Source organism: Scyliorhinus torazame, chromosome 9 (assembly GCF_047496885.1).
Source record: "Scyliorhinus torazame isolate Kashiwa2021f chromosome 9, sScyTor2.1, whole genome shotgun sequence".
NCBI classification, from domain to species: Eukaryota; Metazoa; Chordata; class Chondrichthyes; order Carcharhiniformes; family Scyliorhinidae; genus Scyliorhinus; species Scyliorhinus torazame.
In genome coordinates this window covers 187,008,502-187,025,997 of record NC_092715.1, presented here as the reverse complement: position 1 = coordinate 187,025,997, position 17,496 = coordinate 187,008,502, and the positions used below count along the sequence as shown (strand labels likewise).

At 44.6% G+C, this 17,496-nt stretch overlaps 1 protein-coding gene across 1 annotated transcript in view; it reads left to right on the top strand.

Moving 5' to 3' along the window:
* The window catches only part of glis3 (GLIS family zinc finger 3), an 896,860-nt gene that overhangs the window by 714,153 nt on the left and 165,211 nt on the right, over positions 1 to 17,496 (top strand). Inside the window, exon 8 of the mRNA XM_072516903.1 lies at positions 16,200 to 16,365. Within this exon, the coding sequence (XP_072373004.1) occupies positions 16,200 to 16,365 (166 nt within the window). The remainder of the gene's footprint in view (positions 1 to 16,199; positions 16,366 to 17,496) is intronic.

Genomic DNA, 17,496 nt, shown 5'->3' with positions numbered 1-17,496 from the left:
CCACGAACTTACTAATCAGACCAGCTCCATTTTCCTCCAAATTATTTTTGTATACTACAAACAACAGAGGCCCCAGCACCGATCCCTGTGGAACACCAGTAGTCACAACCTTCCATTCAGAAAAACAACCTTCTGCTGCTACCCTCTGCCTTCTGTGACAGAGCCAGTTCTGCATCCATCTTGCCACCTTACCTCTGATTCCGTGTGACTTCACCTTTTGTACCAGTCTGCCATGAGGCACCTTGTCAAAGCTTTACTAAAGTCCATGTAAACAATATCCACCGCCCTCCTCATCAATCGTCTTTGTCACCTCCTCAAAAACCTCGATCAAGTTAGTGAGGCACGACCTCCCCTTCACAAAACAATGCTGTCTTTTGCTGATGTGTCCATTTGTTTCCAAATTGGTATGGATCCTGTCCCTGAGAATTCTCTCCAATAATTTATCTACTGCTGACATGAGGCTCTCCGGCCTATAGTTTCCTGGATTATCCCTGCTACCTTTCTTAAACACCGGTGCCACATTCGCTATGCTCCAGTCCTCTAGCATTTCACCTGTTGCCAATGAGGATACAAAGATGTCAGAATACCTCAGTATTCTGGGGTAAATCCCATACAGGCCAGGAGACTTATCTACATTAATGTCTTTTAAAAACCAAATGCCTCCTTTTTGATGTCAACATGACCTAGACTATCCACACACCCTGCCCAAGAATCATCTTTCACAAAGTCCTTTTCTTTGGTGAACACTGATGCAAAGTATTCATTTAGTGCCTCACCGATTTCCTCTGGCTCAACACATAGATTCCCTCCACTGTCCTTAAGTGGTCCAATCCTTTACCTGGCCACCCTCTTGTTTTTTGCATATGAATAAAAAGCTTTGGGATTCACCTTAATCCTACTTGCCAAGGGCTTTTCATGATCCCTCCTAGCCCTCCTAATTTCCCACTTAAGTGCCTTTCTACTTTCTTTATACTCCTCAAGGATTTCTACTGTAAAAATGCCTCCTTTTTCTTGTTGACGAGGTTCACAATGTCCCTCGTTATCCAAGCCCCCTAAAATTCCCATACTTATCTTTTGTTTTCTCAGGAATGTGACTTTCCTGAATCCTAATCAATTGTCACTTGAAAGACTCCCACATGTCCAATGTTGATTTACCCTCCAACAGCTGCACTCAATCCAAATTCTTCAATTCCTGTCTAATGTTATTATAATTTGCCTTTCCACAGTTTAGCACCTTTCATCCCTATCCAAAAGTACCCGAAAACGTACAGAATTTTGGTCACTACTCACAAAATGTTCCCCTCCGGAAACCTCAACCACCTGTCCAGGCTCATTCCCCAATACCAGGACCAGTACTGCCCCATCTCTAGTTGGACCATCTACATGTTGCATCAAGAAGCCTTCCTGGATGCACCTTACAAATTCTGCCCCATCCAATCCCCTAGCACTAAGTGCGTCCCAGTCAATATAGAGGAAGTTAAAATCCCCAACCACAACAACCCTGTTACTTTTGCATCTGTCCAAAATCTCTCTGCCTGTCTGCTCCTCTATCTCTCACTGGCAGTTGGGGGGCCTGTAACAAACCCCCAACCTTGTGATTGTCCCCTTCCTATTTCTGAGCTCTACCCAGATTGCCTCATTGTATGAGCCCTCCGAGATGTCCTCCTGCAGTACAGCTATAATATTCTCCTTAACCAGTAATGCTACTCCCCCACCCCTTTTACATCCCCCTTTATCTCTCCCGAAGCATCTATATCCTCCAACATTCAGTTGCCAATCCTGCCCTTCCTTTAACCATAGAACATAGAACATTACAGCGCCGTACAGGCCCTTCGGCCCTCGATGTTGCGCCGACCTGTGAAACCACTCTAAAGCCCATTTACACTATTCCCTTATCGTCTATAATAGAACAAAGAACATTACTGCGCATATTTCTGTGGTAACCACAACATCATAGTCACAAGTACTAATCAGTGCTCTCAGTTCATCTGCCTTATCTGTTATACTTATGGCATTGAAACAAATACCCTTCAGACCACTGCTTATGAGCAGACAGGGTGATGTTGTTGTTCTCTTATTTTTGTTCTCTATTTCTCCTTCAGTTATTACACCTTCTAAGCTAACACTGTGGTCCCCACCCCTCTGTCATACTAGTTTAACATACCATTCAGGAATGTTAACAACTTCTTCACTGGGCCTGCAACACATGTTCATTCCAAGACAGGCCAAACATGTGCATTACAAGCTATCATTTTGCTTATGACTTGTAAAAGTTCACTGTTCTTAAATTGCATTTTTCCATGAATGTGTATGCATGTGGGGGAGAGAGAGAGAGGAAATGCCGAGAAGTGATGTAGAGTTAGATGTTTGGGGTTAATCAGTGAACAAATAGCCCTCTTTTTAAACTCCTGAAAAGCATGTGCTTGTTGATCAATTTGACCATACACTCGGAGGTTAAGAAACACACATATCTTTTTGAAAAACACATTGATTACGGATAGTAAGGGAAGGGAGTTGGGGGTTCCAGTACTCTCTCATCTTTTCTGTATTGACTATTTAAAGGTTAGATATGTTTCAAGTCTGTTGAGCACAGCAAAGTATGAAAAGCAGTAAAAAGATACAGGGGAAAATTGCACCTAAAAACAGAGCGGTATAACAACCAAGAATCGCAAAAGAAACCGAACTGCTGATTTACTGCTCGAGTAACTCCCATTTAAATTTTTAGACCTTGATTTAGAGAGCTGGAGATCTTACCTGAGACAGACGTGGGCATAATAATAGATGTAAATCAAGGCCAAATTGTGGCGTTCAGATCTTGAGCTGTTGCTGACTTGCTGCAAATGCATCTCCATGGAATACTCCGAGAAGTCGGGACCCGTGGCCATGTCTTGCTGACTGTTGCTTCAGTAACTTGTAGTGCTGAGCTAACCACCTTTGGGAAAGTGCCTTCTTCCTTCTGTGGCAGCAGCTCCCTTTAGGTTAGATTTCTTGCCCTTCCAATCATTGAGCTGCCTACAAGGAGGCTTATTAGTGCTAGCAGCACACCAGTTGTATTCAATAGGACCCAACCACAAAAATGGTCAGGCCTCCTTCCAACTTTATCAGGCAGCAGAGGGCATGATCCACTGCCCATTCAATATATTCACCACTTGTGACGTTTTGCCTCAACCCCTGAGATGTCACAGACCATCAACAATTTTCACAGAACTTCTTTTTTTTAACCTCTTCTGTAGCCTTCTGAGAATGTGCTGAATGCAAAGTAAAACAGACTGAAGTCAGACCCAGCAGCACCGCCACTTATCAAGATGCTGATCAGCTGTATATATTTTTTGAAAGTTATTTTTTTGAAAATTATTATAACTACACTAAGGTCCACTTACATTTAGTGGGCTAAACTGGCTTGTAATGCAGAACAAGGCCACCAGCGCGGGTTCAATGCCCGTACCGGCCTCCCCGAACAGGCGCCGGAATGTGGCAACTAGGGGCTTTTCACAGTAACTTCATTGAAGCCGACTTGTAACAATAAGCGATTATTGTACTTTTGATGGGAGGTGGACTATTTGCAGTCTTTGTCAAAATTTGCTCAGTCAGCAGCCGTAACACACAGCTTATTAACGGCGCCTTTAACTGCAGCAATAGAACAAGCCAAAATCAAACACTGGCAGAGAGGACAGGGAAAGCTAAACCTATTTGCTGTTTTTGCTTTGTTTGCGCCTCCTGAAACACAATGATCCCAACATTTGCCATTTTGCTCACAGAGCACCTTTTTATTATCGATTAGCAACAATTATACTTTTTCTTAAATCCGGAGATACTATAACAACTATATCTTCCAAGTTCAAAAGCCTTGCCTGTCATATTGTCTTGGGTATGCTTACTTTGACAACTTGTTTTATTAAAGAAAACATGTATACTAAATATATTTATGTAATGAACATGATGATTCATGACTGTTGACATTGGGCTGGCTTCTCTGCCATGAGTACCGATAGCGGCGTTCCCGAGGCAGCAGAGAATTCAGCTTTGGGGAGAAACCGGGATCGGAGCCCGCGAATGGGTCATTAAATCTCATTTGCATCCTTTTATCTGGCCTGGCACCACATTCTCCTGGCCCAGGTGATTCTCCAGTCTTCTGGGCCGGGAATCACGTGGGTGAGAACTGGTGCAGGCCCGGACAAGCACGTACCTGATGCGGGGGACCTGATGGTGGGCCAAGGGGGTAATTTCTTAAAGGAGTTGCACCCAAAGTCCATCGGAGGGCCACCCTCCCCTCACAATGCAAAACTTGCCCATCCCCCCCACCGGACCTCCCCACCGCCCCCAAAGCCCCCTAATTACAGGGAGAGCCCCTAAAGAGACCCCTCCACAGCAAGCCCCAAATAAAGAGACCCCCATAGCGACCCCCCCAAATAAAGAGATATCCAGAGACACCCTAAATAAAGAGAACCCCACAGAATCCATGAAATAAAGAGACCCCCCACAGATATCCCCTAAATAAAGAAACACCCACAGAGTCCCCCTAAATAAAGAGAACTCCAGAAGAGAGACCCCTGTCTTGAAGCTCCCCAGAAGAGAGTCCCATGTTCGGTAGCTAGAGAGCAATCCAGACAGTCAGTGAAAACAATGACTGCTTTAAAACTCACCTGGGCAATACACCTGTTGGCTCAGGCACAGGAAGCAGCACCTGTCAATTCATGGAAGGGGAAAAACAGTCAGATGGGTTTAAACCCCCTCAGATCTGTGGGCTATAAGCCATTTGTTCATTTCTCTTTGATATTGATTTTCCGAGGCTGTGCTTGACAGCTTCTACACAGACCCAGCTGTCAGCATTGTTCCATTCATCCATGTGTGGCACGGAGGTGCAGTGGTTAGCACTGCTGCCTCGCAGCTTCAGGGTCCCAGGTTCCATTCCGGTCGCGGGTGAGTGTGTGGAGTTTGCACTTTCTCTCCATGTCTGCGTGGGTTTCCTCCGGGTGCTCCGGTTTCCTCCCACAGCCCAAAGATGTGCAAGTTAGGTGGATTGGTCATGCTAAATTGCCCCTTAGGGTCCAAAAAAGAAAAGGTTAGGTCGGGCTACTGGGATAGGGTGGAGGTGTGGGCTTAAGTACAGTGCTCTTACCAAAGGACAGTACAGACTCAATGGGCCGAATGGCCTCGTTCTGCACTGTAAATTCTATGATGATCTTCCTTCATGATTAAGTGACTGACGTGCTCAGCTGTGAAACTGTTTATAAACATCAAGCTTTGATTGACAGCTCCTGGGCCACATCAAACAGAGTTATGTGTTTTCTGTTAGTTTCACTGCTGACTACTTCAAAGTCACTCAACCGTGAAGGGACATGAATGGAAAGCACTGCATTTTATTTATAGGGAATTTCAAAAGTAAACAGAATTCTTTCTCTTGTCAGAAATGTTGAGAAATCTTCAAGAACTGTATTTTTCTTTTAAAATTTGGAAGGACATTGCATTATTTGCACATTTGGATTTTTTTTTTAAAGTAGGGGATGTGTTTATCTTTGGACTGGGACCAAGCATGCCTTTTCCAATAAAACACCTGCCCAGGATGCTACTTGAAGAGGAGAGTTATTTGCCTATTTAAACAGTAATTGCTTTAATGGCTGGGAGGAAAAAAATGTTTGAAATGCAGAAGCCTTGGTGATTTACTGGAAACCACCTGACAATGATGAGCTTTATGTTTGGAACTTTTTTTAAAACTTAGTTACGAATGAACTGAGAAGAAGCAATGCTGCTCAACTCGCTATCTCTTTGCCTTGCCTGAAACAGTGTGGTTATAAGTATCCAGGCAGGATACTTTGTAGAGCTTGCCTGTATTTGGAAAACCGAGAGACTGAGACAAGAAGGATTGATCCGCCCCTATTTTCCTCCACACTGAAGCTCAGTTGGTGAGACCTCCAGGCATCTACTGAGAATAGCATTCTGTCTTCTCACAAGGGAGCTCCAGATTGACAGTGTCCAAACACTGCAAATTCTATCTTTTTTGATATAAAGTTTTTCCTTCAACTGTGATCTGTGCAGAGACTCTATTGTTTGTTCTTTGTGTATTTGTGTGTGTGCTGGGGAATTTTAAAAGGGCTGGATAGTTATATTTCTGGATTACAAATTGTGTGTTGACCAGTCCTTGCAACTTGTTTTTAAAAAGTTTTATAATAAATCAATGAAACTTGAGATTATAGAAAGAAGCTGGGTTAAGGTCTCCTTCAAATGGGTCGAACAGTAGCATAGGTAAATAATTGATCACTTTGGTGAGTGAATTGAAGACTTGCACTAATGTTGCGACCTGTGGACTAAGTGCGGCGAGATCAAGTGTGCACTCCTCTCATCCCAGTTGGAACAGAAAAGATCCTGTTGTTTCTGAGAGTTTTTAACAAAGAACAGTGTTCTTACACATCATTAATATGGGAATTTAGATTGATTGTACGATATGATTTTCTGTTTCACATCATTGAGGCCAATTTTTATTACCTTCCAGCAACAATTTTGAAAGAAAGCCATCAATATCTTCAAATGTCATTGTCTGTTAAATTTTCAAGTGATCATTATGCCATCAGGGCTGGATGGGCTCCTAAAAAAAGGTTTATTATGATTTTGAAAGAAAAATCCAGGAAACGGAAGATATGATTCTAACGTAAACACAATTAAATCCACTCAATGTCAAATATTCCTTGAAGTTTGTGTCTGTTTAAAGTAGAATTCATTAATATTCTGTTGTGTGATTTTGCCACAACAGTGATTTGTGATACATGCAAACAGTCATTGAGTATGCACCTTTACTGGGGACATTCTGAACAAACGTACGCAATAAAAATAACTTTTGTTACAGGGGTAGCTGGATCATGGGAAAAATGCAAAGGTTTTTTATTTGTTGGAAAAGCACATTTCGGACTGTGGAGACAACTGTCTGAGGCTGAACCTGAATGCCATTTTTGACTCCGAGATGAGCTTCTGACCACTTATCCCAAATCAACCTCTGTAACAATTCCCAATTCTGACCTGCTGCTGAAACCCTCATCCATGGCTTTGTTACCTCTGGACTTACTACTCCAAACTGTGCCTAAAACAGAGAGGCGATGGCGTAGTGGTATTGCACTGGACTAGTAACCCAAAGACCCAAGGTACTGCTCTGGGAACATGGGTTCGAATCCCCACCATGGCAAATGGTGAAATTTGAATAAAAAATTAAAAGTCTAACGACGACCAAGAAACAATTATCGAATGTGGTAAAACCCCATTTGGTCCTTACCTGGTCTAGCCTACATGTGACTCCAGACCCACAGCAATGTGGTTGACTCTTAAGTGTCCTCACGGATAGGCAACAAATGCTGCCCCGGCCAGCGACGCCCACATCCCATGAACGAATAAAACAATAAACCTCCCACTATTCACTCTTTGTAAACTTGAGGTGGTCCAAAACTTTTGTTGCCCATGTCCTGATTCTACCAAATCAATTTTCCCATCATCCCTGTGCTCACTGATTGACGGTGGTTTCTGGTTAAGCAATATTTCCAATTTAAAATTCTCATCCTCATTTTCAATTCTTTCCATGGCCTTACCCTTCCCTATCTATGTAATCCCCTCCAGTCCCACAATCTTCCAAGATATCATACAACCCCAACAGTGCAGAAGTAGGCTACTTGGCCCATCGTGTCTGCACTGACCTTCTGAAAGAGCACCCTCCCTAGGCACACTCCCCCACCCTCTCCCTTCAACCCCGTAAGCCCACCTAACCTTAGGACACGAAGGAGTAATTTAGCATAGCCAATCCACCTAACCTGCACATCTTTGGACTGTGGGAGGAAACCCACACAGACAAGGGGAGAATGTGCAAACTCAACATAGACAGTCACCCAATGTCGGAATCGAACCTGGGTCCTTGGCGCTGTGAGGCTGCAGTGCCAACCACCGTGCTGCCTACTTATCTGCACTTGTCTTATTATTGCCGCTTGAGCATTCCTGATTTTAATTGCTCCACCATTGTTTTTCTTTAAAAAATATACATTATTCAAAATTTTGTAACTGCACCTTACATAATAGTTCAAATTTGACATTACATAAAGACTGGTTTCTTTCAATGCAATACATGAGGTGCATCACTATCTTGCCATTATAAGTTATATTATAATGTACATTCATATTTCATGTCAAATATCCTCCAGTACATTTGGCCTGAAGAATCTGACTCACTGCCACTACATCGTGGTGACTGTTTGAGTTAATGAAGAGGCATTCTGCCAAATACTTTTGACAGTCTATTCAGGGAACCATCCAACTGGATCCACCACCTCCTTTTCCTACAGGGCCTCAACGACGTTACCTGTGGACCACTGCCGGATAGACTTGTGGTCAGAGGTGTTTTCCATGAGGTGCAGGGGGTACTGCACGCTTCAATTGAATGGAGCATTCCACAGCAACATGGCCATACACATCCTTCACAACACGGCAACATCAGAACCTAGTGACATTTGGAACCATATTTTCAAATCCGGATTGGGAAACCAACAACTGGATGAAATCCATTTCCGGATCACACACTCGCCTTGGGTCGCTGTCGCAATGCTATTTTTAAATTCATTTGGCCAAGAGGCAAGCTCATAACCAAATTGGAGGTGGGAGCTGCCTGCTGCCAGTGGCAAAGACAGGTAACAACATTGTTGGAACTTGCTGCTGTTTTGCCGAAGAGAGCACACAGTTCTTCAGAGGACCATGAAGCAAAAATGACAATCCAGCACTCATGCAGCGGCAAGTAAGTCCCAGAGAAACCGGTAAAAAGACAGGAAAACTTTACTTGGCTCAGCAGCGAACCCAACATCTGTTCACTAACATGCAGCAGACCTTTTGGGATCACCAAAGTAAAGTTTAAAACTTCAATGCTGAATCGGGCAGGCCCTTTAACAAGCTATTTAAAGAGCTTAAGCAGTTGTTAATTGATGGTGAACAGGTTCCCATTCCTTCCCCGCCACTGACCCTTTTAAAATTACAAACTATCTCGCAGGCAACCAGATCCTGAGATGTCTGCCAGGACTTTTCAAATCCTGCCCACATTAGTACCAACCCTGCTGCCCTTTGAAAACCCAGCCTTTAGTGTTGCGTACCAGTGTCACATAAAGGTGGCCGTCAGGAAGGGGGCAAAATTGCATTTGTTTTCTTCCCCTTTATCTAGACATTTTTACATCGTGTCCCTTCAGAAACGTTCCATGTTTGATCTTCAGATAGATGATGAGTGCCTAGAGCAGCTCACATATGATCACCTGGTTCTTACCCACAATGGACAGTGGCATTGCTCGCACAAGCCCAGTTTCTCTTTCACTGTATCTGTATGCTCCTTCCAGTCTTTGATACATATCACCATCAGGTAGCCTGACCTGATGGTGAAAGGTCTATCACTGGTGGGTATGCCTTCAGCTGCAGGAATTTTGGAATTCTTTTCCAAAAACTTTGTCTCTCTAGCTCGCTTTCTTCCTTTGAGATGCTCTTTAAAACTTACCTCCCAGGCTAAGTGTTTGGTCAACTGCCTTCATATTTCGTTAGGTGGAAACGTTGCTTTATTAAACTCTTGTAAAGTACCTTTGTATGCTTTGTTATGTTAAAGAGGCTTTATAAATACAAGCCACAGTTTCTGTTTGCTCCATGCAAAATGTGTAAACTCTTTGGAAGGCAATGTACAACTTAAATAAATCCAGACATCTTACTCTAGTTGATACAAGAACCAAGACTTCAAAATGGTTTAACATTAATGCAAAAAGGCTGAGTTGAATGAGAAAACCAAACATTATCCTGTTGAATGGTGGAGTGGACTCAGTAGCTTCACAGCTCCAGGGTCCCAGGTTCGATTCCCGGCTTGGGTCGCTGTCTGTGCGTCTACACGTTGTCCCCGTGTCTGCGTGGGTTTCCTCCGGGTGCTCCAGTTTCCTCCCACAGTCCAAAGATGTGCAGGTTAGGTGGATTGGCCATGCTAAATTGCCCTTAGTGTCCAAAAACGTTAGCTGGAGTTCCTGAGTTGTGGGGATAGTGTGGAGGTGTGGGCTTTCCAAAGGCCAGTGCAGACTCGATGGGCCAAATGCCCTCCTTCAGCACTGTAAATTCTATGATTCCTTATGTTCTTAATGTGTAGATGTATTGCTGGAGTTTGGTCAGATAAGAAGCCACTAAACACTGCTAGATTTCTTGTGTGTTCAATAAGCACCACCTAAGCCATTACCGATTTGCAAGGTATTAGGAAATAGATATGGGGTGCAATTTACCGCCTGTGTCCAGCCGGAATTGGGACAGGTCGTGACTAGTGGATCCTGGGAGATGCCTCTCCCATGATTCCTGACGGTCGTCATGCCTCCCGAGATCTAGCGGCACGTCATGATCTGCATTCTGCCCACAATGGGCGGGACAGACTCACATAGCTAAAAGAACTTAAAAACTCACTTTGCTATGTTGCCGCCAGATCATATGGCCACCCGGCATTTATTGGCCTCGCTGAGGAGACCCAAGCCATACGCCGTTTAGCATTGGTCCCCACAAACGGGGAACAGGCAGAATGGCACTTGGGCGATCTCTCATGTAATCGGAGGTCCCGGTTGGTTGGCCTCTAGCCAGGCTGGCACCCTGGCAGTACCACCTGGTCACTCTTGTAGTGCCACCTGGGTTCCACCCTGGCACTGCCAGAGTGTCAGATTGGCAGGCCAAGGTGCTAAACTGGCATTTTGCCTATGCCAGTGATCGGGCCCGGGGGTGTCCTGTCGATATGTGGTGGGTGTGGAGGGGGAGGGGCCAGAAGGACTCCCAACAGGTGAGTTGGGGCTTGTGGGGAGGGGGTTCCAGGTTTCATATCGGGGTTCGAAAGATCGGAGCGCAATTTAATAATGGTGCCCCAATCTCTTCCTGAGGTGCTCCACTCGTCAAAGCCACTCAGTGCAGGCTATGTGCCATTGGCGGGTCGTTTCCCACCTGCGGCCTTTAGATGGCGGCGTTTGTAGTGCCGGGAACGACCCCTCGATTCCAGCCCAGAATGGACTTTTTTTTAGTTAAATCATGCTCAATCATTTTAGGTCATTTCTATTTTTTTGTGTGTTGGGCATAAGCTATAGCTTTCAGTCTAACTTTAGGTTTAATTTATATTTCCACAGTTCTGTGTTAAGGTGTCTTGAATTTTAGTTTCAAAGATCTTTAAAAGATGCCTGCATTTTAATTAGGTTTTACGACTCTACTAAAGAACAGGAAAACTATATTGTTGCCTAGTAGCCAGGGGCGCACAGGGAGAGCAAAAACAGTTTTAGACCAGTTGGAAGCAGCATTCGACAGAAAGTGCCAGGACAGGCAGCAGATGCAAAACAGACAGAAAGCAAGTCAGAAACTAAACAACAGAAAGGTTCCAAAATGAGGGAGAGGAACAAAAGGACGTTTCAAGAAGATCTTCTTGTCACAGGGAAAGAACATGAATCTGGAAAAATGTCCTGCTAAGTGAAGTTACGAGTAAGAAGTAGAGGCTCCAAGTTAAAAGTCAGGACTACAGGATACAGACCTGAAATAATGTGGGCTTGCAAAAAACCAGAAGATCTAGGGACACCCAAAGGCTGTTAACCCCTTACTACAGCCTGTCAAGTAGTGATGTTCTGTTTGCATAGCTAGGTATCTGAGAGATTGTGCGAAAGATGAAGCCTGAATGCATGTGCCGAAGTTGAAACCCTGGAGGCAGATCCTTAATGAAAACATATGAGAGAAAACATTGTTTAGGAGAAGGTTCCAAGGCGTGTTCTTCGAGAGCAGAGATTAAATACTCTCTTGTGAAAGACAAAGGACAGAATTTCCCCCAAAATAGGCAGGATGGCAAAGCGAGCAGGGTAAACAGCGAAAAAGCTGGCAGCCCGTAAAGGTAGTGAACCCCGCTGCTTCATTTGGCTCATAACCAAAAATAACATGAAGGTCAGATCCCACTACATCATGCTGGCAGGGCTGGGTGGGATTGAAATGATCCCGCCCTGTCAGCAACTTAGATTCTAAATTTTCAAAAAAAAATTAGAAATCGACCCCCCCCCCCCCCCCCCCACCCCCACCCCACGGCACTACTTGGCTAGGAGGGAGAAGGACATGCCTGGGCAGTGCCAGGGGACAGTGCCTGGACATGTCCCTCTCCCCATTGAGCCAAGCACACACCTGAGCTCATCAGGTGAGTTCTGTTCACCAGGTGTGCACTGTGGGAGATCTGTCATGCTTCACGTCAGCATGCCCACATGCCAACGGGGAAGGACAGTTTAAGGGCATGGGACTATCAGGCGCAATGGCCTGCTAACTATATTTAAATGTATTTAACGTTGGGTTCCCTGTTACATCAATGATGGGGTGAGGGGGGGCAGGGACAATTGGAACACAAAATCCCACTGACGTAAATCATTATTTCTTGCCTCCTTGCAGTCAACTGCAAAATGGAGTTGCTGCGGTCTCGGCCCAGATTGTCCAAACTCAATGGCAGCAGATGCTGTGCCTATTGAGATCTGAACAGGGAGAAACAGGAGGAAATGAAGTTAATGTTCTCATTGTATTTTTAAACGCCAATGGCACTATTTAAAAATACACTTCTCAGTCAAACCTCATGTAGAAAATTGAAATAATATGAAAGATCTGTGTGATGATAAAATTAATTTTTATGACCACAACTGAAATTTTAAATAATGACAAATGGTGCTGTTGTGGTCATCAATAGAATCTGTAAGTTTACACATTTAGCAATTCCCTGAAAAAAATTATTTTGAATAATATACGCTTCAGAAGTTGACCTTAATGTAAAGTTGGTGGGTATCAGTCTGATACTATATGAATTTATTTTTTCTGTAGAAATAATAATCTGATGCTAAAATTGTGAAAAGGCAAAATGGTCTACAACGAGATCCTATAATCTTGTATTGTTATTAATACCACAAGTACCAGCTCCAGATTAATCTCAAAATCTCCCAGTCATACAAGCAATGAAAATAACAGATATGTTCTCCTGCCGTGCCCAATCAATTGTTCCACCCGTCAATCATTTTAAATGTCTCAAAACTAACTTAAAAGCAATTCAGCAGCAAAAAAAGGGGTGACTTTCACTAATCTAAAAGATCCAGACAATGAACTTAATTAACCCTTCTAGGCAGCACTTAATATAAATATATTGTAGCATGCTTGATGTTGTTGTTCTGCATACCATGGGTTGTTACAAGTATATTTTGTTACTTACAAATCAGTTCACATCTCATTGTCAGAAGCATTGCTGTGACACAAATAATTTTGTGTAAATTACTTATTAAACGTAAGCATAATTGTATCTGTATTTGTCGATTCCATTGATTTACAAGACTGGGGCACCATGGAATATATTTTTTTAAATTTCAGTGACGATGCCACATGATTTATTTTGCAATACCCTCTCCACAAAAATAATGATTCGCCATTATGATTCAGGTGAGCTTCTGCGCCATGGTCCACAAGTTAGTCTGAGACACAGGTGATCAGTCACTGACAAAGGCAAGCCGGACAGCAATAGTCCGCAATTGTTTTGTGCAACCAAGCGAAGAATTCTTTTTACTTCCATCTCCAAAAGAAACTACAGGGATGGGAATAAGATGGGAATAGAGGGATATGGACCCCGGAAGTGTGGAAGATTTTAGTTTAGACGGGCAGCATGGTCGGCGCAGGCTTGGAGGGCTGAAAGGTCTGTTCCTGTGCTGTACTTTTCTTTGCTCTTTGTACACGCCTGTGCATTTTCAGATCTTTTTTAGGAAGTCTCCAGTGGCCCCTTTAAAGACTCCTTGTTAGGCTGCTCATAATGAAAGAGTACTAGTTGGAGCTAGCACCGTGCAAGCTTTGACCTGGTGAAACAAATGTAGCCTTCCAATGGGTTTTCAGACATTTTGCTTTGTAATGTGGTGGCGCAGACAGGCTGTCATGGGCACCCTGACAGTGCCAGGATGGTACGCAGGAAGCACTGCCAGGGCACCAGGCTGGCAGTGCCAAGGTGCTTGGATGGCACCAGCAGTACAAGGGTGCCAGGCTGACCAGAGGCCGACCATCCAGGGGCCTCCGATGGTATGGGAGATCTCCCCAAGTGCCGTTCCACCTATTCCCCATTTGTGGGGACCAGTGCTAATTGTCACTCGACAGCGGTGTCCTCGGCGAGGCCGATAGATGCTGGCTGGCCGTTCATCTGGCGTCAGCACGGCTAAGTGGGTTTCTGAACTCACTTAACCGCGCACGACTGGGCGGGACCTAGATTTCAACATCTCGCGAGATCTGGGTAAATCTCGGGAGGCAGAACGATCATCGGGAATTCCAGGGGAGGCCTCTCCCGGGATCAACAGCCACGTCCCACCCTGATTCCGGTGGGATGTGGCCTGTCAATCACGCCCTTTGTTTCTGAATAGTCCATTCAATTTGAAATGACTCTTTTGAATTAGTTTCAGAAAAAGATACTCAACATTAGTCTGGATATTCCTTTTGTTCCCACCTGACACGGGGAGTATTTTAACCGCAAGAGAAGTTTGGCGATCCTCAGGCAGCCATTGTTTTGTAGCCTTATGTGCATTTAAAAAATATAAAGTATTGATCGAAAGTTCAAAATATACCGGAACAATAGATGTAGGTGGCCACATGGTGGGCAAATGCTGAAGTGGGCTAGGTCGAGGGCACCTCTCGGCTCTCTGAGATTTTGTCCCAGTTGGATTAGAAATTGTTAGGATCTTTTAGTCTTTATCCCTTACACTCCCTCAGCCTCCCACCTTCCCCATGTACTCTCAATCATGTCAATTCAATGCTAACTCATGTCCATTCCCCTTGCCACCACCCCCCCCCCCCCCATTGTCCTATAACATTCATGTGACTTCCATTGCCATAGATAATTCCGAGTATCAATCAGAGGAGGACATCAGAGCTATGCAGAGATGGTAAAAACTTCTAACAATCTAATACAGCACTCACTCATACAAACCAGATAGAGAAAAATCTTCCATTCATAAAACTTTACAAAGTTTTTAAATCTCAAGTGGTTAATCTCTTACAAAAACAAATATCTATTTTGGTAACCACATCAAAGACCTCTGATCCTTTGATCATCTCTTTAAGCTGACAAGTTGTGAATTCTCAAATCCCCTGCTGAGATAGTTGTAGTTTTCAAAACTCAGTCTAGCATTCATGCTGACATAATGATAACCCCTTGTGGAAATGTCAACAAAAAGCTACTTTTCCTAACCTATGCCTGTCAATCAAACCAGTCAAGCAGAGAGGTTTTTTTTAAACGTGCACAGTCAGCTGCAGCCTGGTTATTTTAATTTAAGCGACAGTGGATTTGCAAGATTTCAGGTCATGACAGTTATGCACACCTTATCCGGCATTCTACTCCATCAATTTATGACTCCCCTTCCCTGCAGGCTAAGTTCCTTGCAATAACCAAAATGGGATCTGATTTAATTCTCAACCAATTTTAAATGGGTGACTAGATTCATAGGCCGGGATTCTCTAAAAACGCAGCTAAGTGTTGACATCGACGTAAACACCGCAGTGTTTCATGCCGGCATCAACGGGCCTCTTGGCCCAGCGATTCTGTAGCCCACAGGGGACCAGCATGGTGCCGGAGTGCTCCATGCTGATCCAGCTGCCGTATGCAGCCCTGCACTGCTCGCCACCGGTCTGTGAATGCGCGCGGTGGCCACATGCACGCGGCGCTGACGCGCAACATGGCGGAGCCACACAGCGGGCCGGCGTGGAAGAAGGTAGCCCCCCCCAGATCATGCACGCAGCCGAAAGGTGGCCGCCAATCACGGGCCTGGCCGTCGTGGAGGCCTCCCCGGAGACTGATCCGCCCGCCCCCCCCACCAGGACGGTCACCACAGTCACTACGCCGAGCACCCGCCGGGTGGAACCATACGTGAGCCACGCTGGCAGGGACTCGGCCGGTCGACCGCAGAGAATCGCCGCGGGGGCCTCTTTCAACGGCCGTGTCGAACGTGCATGCGCGTGACTGGCGGCGATTCTCCGGTCGCCGGAGAATCACGTCCCGTTGTCGGACCTGATCGCGGGTCTGAAGCCCATTCTCCGCCCCCGCACCAAGCGCTATTTCGGCGCGGAGAGAGAGACATTTCCTTAATTCATAGTGACTGTATTGTTATTGGGAGCAATTTTGCTTGTATTAAGTAATATTACATTTTTATGGCTCTTTTCAGGAATGTTTTCCAGCACGCATTCAAGCCGATGTGGAACAGCAACAGGCATCATTCCTTCCTCCCATCCTCCAAACCATCCATCTCCTGTGCATAATATGCAAGGGAGTCCCCACAATCCACAGACACAGCTACCCCAACTCCCTGTGGTGGAAGAGGGCAATGAGAGGTAAGTAAATGTTAGATTAAGATTTTTTTTAATATCATTTTTATCTTCATCAATACTTGATTTACATCTGATATTCAAAGTCAATCGTCAAATAATTTTTTCCATAAAGATTTTGTGTGCCATTAAATGAAAATAACTTGCTTGATAACTCAGCCATTTGAGCACTGGTCCTGGGTTCAAATTCTACAGGAAACACTGAGCCTATCATCTTTTAAGGTGAGTTTTTAAAAGGTTCTTTCACAGGATCCTTCCACTACCTACCAAACTCATTTTAGTATAAAATCGCCAACAAAATGCAAGTGTTGTACTAATCTTTACAGCATTTAGACCATGTAAATCAGAAATTTAATGGATAAAGTGTTATTTTGATTGTGTATGGTGAGGTGCTTCTCAACATCCTCGTTGGCGAGTTCGCGGCCCATATTCGACGGCACTTAGTGCCAAAAATTAGTCCCAACGAGATTCTCGACATTACTGGCTACCTTGCCGTCTGATTCGCCTGACTTCTCGCCGTTAACAAGAGCGAGCTGCTTTTAAACACTCCTTCACCACTCACTCTCAGTCAACACACAAGCATGGCATCACGTAGGCCTGCTCCTTGCTTTGGCGATGCTGACCTGACCAAGCTTCTTAACGCTGTGGATGAGTCTTTCGCTGCGGGCCAGTCTTTCCCCCGAAGGGGTCGGAGGCCCAGCAACAGGGACACCAATGCTACCCGAGAGGCAGTGGCACTGCTGTTAGTTAGGGCAGCATGACCAGGAGGACCACCGTCCAATGTTGGAAGAAGACCAATGAACTCCACCAAGATGCAAGGATAAGTTACCACCTCTCTCCTGACACCTGTTTTCAAACCTCCCCCCTGCCACAAATCACTGTGTTATGGGTCCGGGTTTACAGAACCCCAAAGTGTTTCATGGAGTTCAACCGACCCACAACTTTTAATAGATTGTGGTGTGGGAAGCACACGGCGTACTCTCCAGGTGTGGTACAGCAATTATGGACAAATGGTATTTAAAACAAAACAATGTTTATTCTATGAACTCAAGTTAACCTTTCAAAAACAAACATTGAATATCTTAACACCCATTACTTCAAAGATAACCCCAAAAGACTACAGCACTAAATAATCCT